Source organism: Artibeus jamaicensis, unplaced genomic scaffold (assembly GCF_021234435.1).
Source record: "Artibeus jamaicensis isolate MK-2021 breed Jamaican fruit bat unplaced genomic scaffold, CSHL_Jam_final scaffold_614, whole genome shotgun sequence".
Lineage (NCBI taxonomy): Eukaryota > Metazoa > Chordata > Mammalia > Chiroptera > Phyllostomidae > Artibeus > Artibeus jamaicensis.
Window position 1 is genome coordinate 5848155 of NW_026522050.1, and position 9912 is coordinate 5858066.

Below are 9912 nucleotides of genomic sequence, written 5' to 3' on the forward strand. Positions count from 1 at the left end.
TTGAACAACTTCAACACAAGGTATAGCAAGATGTAAAGAAATACTAACACCTATTTACAAGCAGGTGACCTCTCTATTTAAGTTTTCTCATTTAACCCTGTCTCCTCTTCATACATAAGTGGAAAGCACTTTTTAAAGTCTTCCTGAGCTCCCTCTACATAGCATAAAGTAAACAGAGCCCCATATACAATATTGGGGCTTCAGGACCACTAGTCCCTACAGCCTTTTGGTTAGCCCTTTATTCTTAAGTAGAAGTCTTTGTCTGCTTCAAATTGAATTAGAAGAAGGCATTACATTGTCATTTCTTTAGACCTGAAAACCCATTCTCCTAGCAGTCCCCTTCAATTTGTTGTGTTTTCCCTGACTTTTGGAAGATTCCAAGAGAGCAAATAACTCTTCTGTATACTATCTTATTCACACAGACCCAATATTGTCACTCCCCTTTCTCCCTCCCTTGAGGGTTTAGATCATTCACATACCTGCTATCTTGTTTTTTGGTAACACAAGGGACAGGGAGAAAAGGAGTTTAATTTCCAGGAATAAGGGTTGAAGAAAGAACAAAAAGTGATGAGGAGGTAGGACCTTTTCCCTTCCAATGCCTTAGGTGTGATTGAGTCACCTACAGTTAGAGAAATAAAGATCAAGAACCATCAGACTCAGACACTTTGGACACAGGTTGAGAGCCCAAGCCCTTGCAGAGCATAGGAACTTTGCACAGGCCAGGATTCCCTCCTGCCCACCTCTTCATGTAATACAGCAATGCTCTGCCTCTCCAAGGTCAAAGGCTTTAAGAATACAGAGTGTTGACATCTATGATACAGACACTGCAGGTACTATTATGGGTAGAGGGAATGATATAAATTACCAAATGGATTCTCAGGCAAATGAGTTGACAAGTGGGAGATGGAACAGGTGGGGAAAAAGAAGAAACAGACATATTTCCACGCCAATAGCAACCAACAGACATGCCATCATGGGCTTTTTATAGCGATTCATGTGAGGCATCCCCATGAACTAGTACAAGAATCTGGAGGATATTTTGAGTAGTATCAGCTTTATTAACTGGACCATCAAACTACTACCTCAATTTAATCATTAAAAATAAATGTAATCTAAATATTGAATTCTAATTGATGATACCATTCTGATGTATATAGTGAGGAAGAATACTAATACCAATGTCTGCAACTCACTCTGAAATGCATCAAAAAGTGTATTGATGGATGAATTGCTGGATGGGTAAATGAATAGACTGATTATATATGTGATAAGGCAGATAAACAAAATATTAGCAGTTACAGGATCTCAGTATGGGGCATAGAGGATTCTCTGCACATTATTTTTATTATTTCTATATGATGAAAATCTTTCACAAAAAGTTTTGCAAAAAATGCAATCATGTTTTATGGTCACAGGCCTGTGAAGTATGCTATGTCTGGATTACACAGCTTTTAATTTCAGATATTTTTTTCATTTTTCCTAGGAGTTAGAGCATTCACCCCAATCTCTATTCTCAGGCTGCCTCTTCCTTTTCTGCCCTTTTTTCCCAAAACTAAAGTTGCTGGTTCTTTTTTATACTTTGTACCATGACATATTCATTTCAACATTGAGTGTGCTGAAAATAATGTGTCCAGAATGCTGGCACTTGTAGAGGAGGTGATTCTCAGGGCTGTCCAAAGTTGGTGAGAGTTAGGACAACTTGGCCCTGTTCAGACTTTTCCTCAGAGCCTCCTTCACTTCCTTGTTCCTCAGGCTGTAAATGAGGGGGTTCAACATGGGGATGACTGCTGTGTAGAACACAGAAACCACTCGATCCTCCTTTGATGATTGGCCAGAGTTATTCCGCAAGTACATGAAGATGAGGGTGCCGAAGAACAACGACACAGAGGTGAGGTGGGAGGTACAGGTAGAGAAGGTCTTGGCCCTGCCTCCAGTTGAGGGGATCTTCATAATGGCCACAATGATAAACAGGTAGGACACCAAGATCACCACCATGCAGGCAGGGATAACAAAAATGGCAAACACAATAATGACCACTTCCTGGGTGTAGCTGTCCCCACAGGTCAACTTTAAAAGGGGAGGGAGGTCACAGAAAATAAAGTCGATCTCATTGGTTCCACAGAAGGAGAGAGTGAAAGCTGAGACTGTTCGCACCAAGGCACTGAAGAGACCAGCAGTGTAAGCCCCAGCCACAAAACCCAAACGGACCTTCTGTGTCATGATGGTGGCATAAAGCAGGGGTTGGCACACAGCCACATAGCGGTCATAAGCCATGAGGGCCAGGAGGTAGCAGTCAATGGAACCAAAGAAGGTGAAGAGGAAAAACTGAGCAGCACAGCGTGTGTAGGATAAAGCTGCTCCAAGCTCCAGCAACATGGCCAACATTTGAGGCACGGTGACAGACGAATAGCAGATGTCCATGAAAGAGAGGTGACTCAAAAGGAAGTACATTGGGGTGTGGAGCCGGCGATCTACATGGATCAGGATAATCATGCCCCAGTTCCCCAACAAGGTGATAAGGTAGATAAACAGAAACAGGAGGAAGAGGGGGAATGCCTGTTCAGGATACTCAGTGAATGCTATAAGGAGGAATTCAGTCACTAAGGTGAGGTTCTTCTCTGCCATGAAGCCAGAGGTACCTGAGAGGGCTAGGATGAGATGAAAATTAGGAAGCTTCAAACAGGACTTAGGTATATTTCTAGTTTACATTTTATTGAACATATACTATGAAAAAATATGCCAGGTACTGTGTGGAGCTTCAGAGATAACTGGTCTTAGCTCTTACCCTCGAGGGAATTTTATGATATGCAGTTGTCTTAGTATGTCAAGAAAACTAATATGGGTAGACATTTTCAGAATAAGAGTATATATTCTGCCACCTTTATTACTAACTAAATGTGTGAGACCCTGTGATTTAGATAACAGCTTTTTAAACTAAATTTATTAGGGTGATATTGGTTAATATGATTATACAGATTTCAAGTATACATTTCTATGATACATGACCTGTATATTGCATTGTGTACCCACCGCCAAAGTTAAATTATCTTCCATCACTATATATCAATATTTGGCCACCTTTACTCTTTACTACCCTCAACTTCCCTTCCCTCTAGTGACCATCATACTGTTGTCTGTGTCTATAAGTTTTTGTTTTTCATGTTTGTTCATTCGTTGTTTTCAATTTTATATCCCACATAGGAGTGAAATCATATGGTTTTTAACTTTTTCTGTCTGACTTATTTCTCTTAGCATGAGATTCTGAAGGTCCATCCATGTTATCACAAATAGCAATGTTTCATCTCTTAACCAAAATTTTCCTACTGCTCCATTAGAGGGTGATGATGCATGGATCCTGCTTACCATGAGAGTACCCATCTCAGGATTCTGTCGCCTTTTCTCTATTACCACAGCTCTTCTCCCTCTTAACCCTCTTCAACTCTTGCGTAGGTCAAAGCAACAGCCATATAACTAACAGCTCTCTCTACCTTCAGTCTTGGTTCTTACCAATTCTTGTTCCTCGTTGCAACTAGAGTGATATTTCTAAGACTTTAATTTGTCATGTCTCACTCTCCTGTTAAAAATTGCACCATGGCATCACATCAGGGATAGAATATCATTAAGACTCCTGCGGTGTCAGGGAATGTCCACCTTGAGCTCCTCCCTACTTACTTCCTCACATCTCCTTCTTACTTCTCACTCCTCACATCCACAACCACACCCCACCCTCTCCAGCCACACTAAATGATTTGTGGCATCTCTAATTCCTCCATGTTCTCTCACATCTCTGCTTTCTACAGGCCATGCCTTCTGCTGAAACACCTTCTCTTGCCCATGCCAAGGGTCCCATCTAGCTCCTACATGATCTTCAAACCTCAGGGCACAAGAAGTCTCTCCTGAGTTTGCCTCCCCTAGCCTGAGTACATGCCCCTGGAGCTCAGCACATAGTAAAGGCTCAGTGCGCTTTTGTGGAATAGTTTTGAAATGACATATGAAGCACCTTGCAAAGGGAAAGGCACTGTACAAATGTTCAAGTGATTATTTTTACTTTTATGAAAATTTTAAAAATTAACATTTATGAAGGTCATAGCCATCCGTGGTTCAACCACTCTATTCTCAAGCTACCAATGTCCTTATTTAATAGAAAGCTGTTTACCAAAAATAAATTTTATAAGAACTGATATTGTCCTTAATAACACAAACACATAGAAAGAAACTATTTTAAGTGGTTTACATATTAACTCATTCAATCCCCACAACCACTTTATAAGGTAGGAACTTTTATTATCCCCATTTTATGGATGAGGAAACTGAGAGTTTAAGTAACAGGCCCAACATTGTACTAGTAAGTGGTGGAACTGTCATTAGGAACAAAAATACCCACAGAAGCACTATTTGTCTTGTAACAGAGTTTCACACACATCATATATCTACTCCAACTGCCCAGCAGGACTCAGGAAATGTCTACCTTTAAGTAAACAAGCATGAATACCAGCACTGCAGTCTGTCTATTCATATCTGGATGCTGATGGAGACTTTTGTGCTAAAGGACAGAAGTCCTTTGGCAGAGTTGCAGTGGATAAGGATAAAGAAATATTCGATCATCTTTAAAGCATTGGACTTTGGCAGCTGCTTCAGTGTTGGACTGACATATTGAGGAAAATGATAAATAAAAGAAATTGGATCCAATTATTTCAATTGAGCATAAGTCAAGAGAACTGGATCAGTTTTCTCACCTGAATTCCACTTCACCTTCACCTGGAAAGTCCTCTTCACTCTTGGTCCACTAATTTTCCTTTGTCTCTAATGTTTGTTTCTCTGTTGTTGCTTGGAGAGCCATCCTAAGTGTGTGGGGGAGACACCACTTCCCTGGGCAACAGGAGTTCTGGGTGGTTCTTGTCCTCCCATACTTGCTCAGTTAGGATGATAAGCAAGTTACTTAATCTCTTGGGGCCTCAGTGTCCTTACCCCTCCTACTACACTCCCCTCAGTGAATCAACATGGGGACAACAGTGTCATAGCTGCCCAAATGTCAGTACCTGCACTGCATCTTTCTCAATACAAATCTGTCAAGCACTATTTTCTCTTTCTTCCCTTAATCTTTCTGTTTCCATGACTTGGTAGATCCGGCTAAGAAGCATCTCTCACTCTGGGTTTTGTTCAGGTGCAGGCTGGAATAAAGGAGGTTGGAGAACAGCCTCTTCCTATGAGCACCTGACCCCAGCACAATTCCCTTGGGGAGAAGAATCTAATAGCTGTTACAAAAGTTCTGAAGTCCCCAGTCAATGGCTAAAGTGGTCTCAGAGGAAAGACCATTATTACTTGTGTAAATTCTCACCTGATCCGAGTTCTAACTCCCAAAGCCCTGAAACACCCCCACTGTGTGGGGTCCAAAAGCCCTGAACCCCAATTCTGTACAGTCTCTTGAGGTCAACATCAGAAATTGTGCCTATTACCATCCTCATCAGTGTGGCCATATCCTAGTCGAGAAGTGCTTTGCTTTGATCCACATTATCCAGTAGGAGACACTGGAGATTCTACCAAGGCCTCAGTAAGACACATAGTGTCTTCTAAGTTTGCCCTCCCTGGGGGTCATATGTTTTATTAAGTCTCTTTCTTTTTTCTCTTTAAAAGCAAATGAAATTATAGGGAAAACAACAGCCTGGAATATCATCCAGAGGAGAAATTGGCAATTTTTTGTTGGTCTACCCTTTGCCAGCGCTCTGCATTTTTGACACTGTAGTATTTTTTAACCCCAAATTCATTGGTATTTTGTTAAGTCATTAAATTTCAACATGTCCTAATTTAGAGAGGAAATAAGAAAGACAGAGAATAATGGAACAGTTGTTCACTTTGACGATTATGAGAAATAAGAGAAAGTAAAACCACATAGTTCATTGATTCATCACTGTACTAAGAGTTCTAAACAAAGAGCAAAAGATACTAAATAAAACAAACACTCCCCCCCAAAAAAACCCACAATGCTTGTCTGCAAAAAATGTGCAACCTAATAAATAGGATTATTATACATCCTACCATATAACAAGCACTAAACCCTGAAGTAAGATACAGGTAAGGTGCCATGGGGATTCAAAGTAAGACAAAATTACTTATAGTTGGGATAGATCAGGGATGGCTTCCCAGGGAAGGTGACAGTTAGGATGATGGGCAAAACTCTCCAGGAAAGGATACCAGTGTAAACAAATTCACAGGGGCGGGAGAGTCCAGGGACTATTCTTGGAACAACAAGTGAGAATTTTGTGACAGCACAGGTAGTTTCTAGGCAAGTCAGGACTAGGGTGACGTGAGGAGGCACTCTCCTCAGGTACAAAAGTTAAGGTGGCACCAAAAACATTAGTAAACATAGTAAGTAATAGTAAAATATTATTCAAAAATGAAAATCAATGCAAAAAATTTATGGTGAACAAGACATCAACATTTTAAGCAAATACAGTATGAGTATCAATGATTTTTCTTTTGCCTTGGTCTCTAATATGTCTTAGCATAGCACTGGCTCTAGGATACTTACATATGCTTGAAAAGGGAAGGCAAGACAAAAGGGCTTCTAGGAGACAAGCTTAAAAAAATGCCTATTAGGGACTTCTGCCAAGATGGAGGCGTAGGTGGAAGCACCGCACCTTCTCACACAACCAAGTTTAAAAACAACAAAGTTTTAGCAACAAAAACGCAACCAAACCACAGAAAATTGAACTATACAGAAGTCTGACAACAATGAACCCTTCAGCCAAACTGGTAAGAGGGACAAAGCCAGCAGCAGAGCAGGGTCAGGCAGGAAAGATCCCCTGGACCGATCCGGGCTTGCGACCCAGGTGCTCCAGCAGCCATGGGCGGATCCCAGGTGTGGAGTAGTGGACCCACTGAGGGCTGATTGCAGTCACACATTTTCACACAGGTAAACAGGTGAAGGAGCTAGCAGTGAGACTGACCTCGCAGGGCCCAGTGGCGGGAAGCAGCAGAGGGGACCACTATTGTCCCTCTCTGACCCCACCTCCATGAACAGCATCACAAACCAGCCACCTGGGTAGTCCCGCCCTGGTGAACACCTAAGGCTCCACTCCTCATACCTAACAGACCAAAACATGGCTCAAGAACAACTCAGAGCCCCAGAGCCCATAAATCTAAGTGATGAAAAAATAGCAAAACTTTCAGATGTACAGTTCAAAACACTGGTGATCAGGATGTTCACAAAACTGGTTGATTTTAGTCACAAATTAGAGGAACATATGAAGGCTAAACTAATTGAAATGAATGGAAATGCACAGGAAACCAATAGTGATGGAAAGAAAATTGGGACTCAAATCAAAGGAGTGAACCAGAACGAGGAAAAAAATTACCAAACTGAAAAAGATTAAGAAACAAGAATTCAAAAAAAGGAGGAGAGGCTTAGGAACCTTCAGGACATCTTTAAGCACTCCAACATCCGAATTCTAGGAGCACCAGAAGGGGGAAAGGAACAGCCACGTGTGGAAAACTTATTTGAACAAATAATAGAGAAGAACTTCCCCAATCTGGCAAAGAAAATAGACTTCCAGGTAATCCAGGAAGCTCAGAGAGTCCCAAAGAATGTGGGCCCAAGAAGGGACACACCAAGGCACATCATCATTATATTAGCCAAGATTAAAATGAAGGAGACAATCCTAGAAGCAGCAATAGATAAGAGGACAGTCACCTACAAAGGAGTTCCCATCAGACTGTCAGCAAATTTCTCAAAAGGGACCTTACAGGCAAGAAGGGGCTGGAAAGAGGTATTCCAAGTCGTGAAAACCAAAGACCTACATCCAAGATTGCTCTATCCAGCAGAGTTTTCATTTAGAATGGAAGGACAGATAAAGTGCTTCTCAGATAAGATCAAATTCAAGGAGTTCATCATCACCAAGCCCTTATTATATGAAAGGTTAAAGGAACTTACCTAAGAAAAAGAGGATAAAAAAGATGAACAGTGAAAGGACAGAAAACTCACAGTTATTAACCACACCTAAAACCAAAGCAAACTAAGAGGACAGCTAGATCAGGAGCAGAACCATAGAAATGAAGGTCACATGGAGGGTTAGCAACAGGGGGGTGGGAGAAGGGGAAGGGGGGAGAAGGTACAGAAAATAAGTAGCATAGACAGTAGGTAGAAAATAGATGAGAGGGCAAGAATAGTATGGGAAATATAGAATCTAAAGAACTTGAGACACGTGGTCATAAACTAAAAGGGGGGAATGGTGGGGGCGGGGGTGTGCATGGAGGAGGGGAATGAAGGGGGAAAGAGAACAACTGTAATGGCATAATCAATAAAATATATTTTTAAATGCCTTTTAGTTGGTTAGGGATAGTCTATTTCTTTCCTCTCTTCCCTCCATTTAAGAAAAGAGAATGTAGGAAGGTCAACGTAGTAAGATCCAATACTTGCAGAGTATCTTTCATCATTTGAAAGCACTCTCTTATTTATCTTTACCTGAGGATTGAAAGAGATCATGGGACTCCTCAACTGTCCTGATGAGGAAACAGGGCAAATGGGCACAAGGTCATACAGGTACTTGGTAAGTGGACTAGAAATTTTTTTCTGTCCTACACACTTTGGTTGTTAATGGACTCTGCCTAAGCCACAGCCCTCACTGACCAAAAGGGCATTCTTTTATGACCATGCACAAACACACACACACACACACACACATCCAAGCTCATTGGGTGAAGGTGAGTCCTCTGGGCTAAGAAATGACCTTAAATCATAGTGACTACACAATAAGTTTATTTTAGCCATGAAAAATTTACTGTGGCAAACACACTATGCAATATACAGACAATATATTATAGAATTGTATACTTGAAACATATAGTCTTATTAACCAATGTCACCCCAAGAAATACAATTAATTACAATTAATATAACTATTTATCACAGAAAGAAAATCTAGTGTAGGTTAGGTAGTTCTCTTTTATCTTGCAGCTATGCCATTTGGAACAAGTGGCCTTCAAGTTGTCAGTGCAAGAAAAGAGCAGGTGAAGATTCTGTAAAATATCACTAAGACCAGGCCTAGAAGGGGTCTGCCTCACTTTTACCTATATCCCAGTGACCAGAATCCAGTCACATGTCCTCAACATCACAGCAGGTGATCTAGAATATGTACAGAAGCAAATGGATATTTGAGCAAACAAATGTTTGGGCTAAGTCTCTGCCACAACCCTCACCCTTGGTTCAGTGTAATGTCTAGAACCTGTCCCAAAACTTCCGAAGGCACTCAAGGGCTCACTATTGCATTCACATGGCTCTCCAAATCCTGTGTCCACTAGAGCATTACACACACTGCATCCATTTCCCATAACTGCTAAGCCCACCCAGTACCATATCATGCCAATCAGAAAGCTTGGCCTTTTTTCTTTTTCTTCATTCTTTAAAGCAAAATGAACACAGAGTTTGTTTGGGTAACAGACTTACAATAAATATATTAGTAAACTTAAGAGGTGAACAGAGAAGAAATATTAGAACTAATAATGGATATCATTGTGCTTCAAATTGCCCATCACAAGGAATTTGTCACTGGCTGCCTCTCACCACCTCAAGCCTGCCTGCTACCATACATCCCTGTCTCCATCTATTGAGATCATCTTCTGTTTATATCTTGCTTCTCTAAGTTCCTCAGTCTTCCAATCCAATGTACTGAAGAAGGTTCAAAATTCTTTATGATTCAAAAATACTGTTATCCGGACTTCCGCCAAGATGGAGGCATAGGTGGATGTGCGTGCCCCCCAACTCAGCCGCAGGCGGGGCGGCGCCCGGCTCGGAGGCGCCCCGACGCGCCCCCGGGCGCGCGCGCGCCGGCAGCGCGGCGGGCGCCCGCCGGGCGGGGGGCACCCCAGCCCCCTGGGACGCCCCCCCCCCCGCCACCCTCACCTTAAAGGGACCGA

The 9912-nt window shown here is 41.8% G+C and overlaps 1 protein-coding gene across 1 annotated transcript; it reads right to left on the reverse strand.

Annotated features, from left to right (window-relative positions):
• Nucleotides 1-1689: 1689 nt before the first annotated feature.
• Nucleotides 1690-4797, reverse strand: LOC119062357 (olfactory receptor 9Q1). The gene is made up of 2 exons (XM_037163323.2): nt 4737-4797; nt 1690-2648 (listed from the first exon to the last, which is right to left on the reverse strand). Exon 2 carries the CDS (start codon nt 2623-2625, stop codon nt 1690-1692), a length of 936 nt encoding a protein of 311 aa, XP_037019218.2. The 5' UTR covers nt 2626-2648; nt 4737-4797.
• Nucleotides 4798-9912: the final 5115 nt, after the last annotated feature.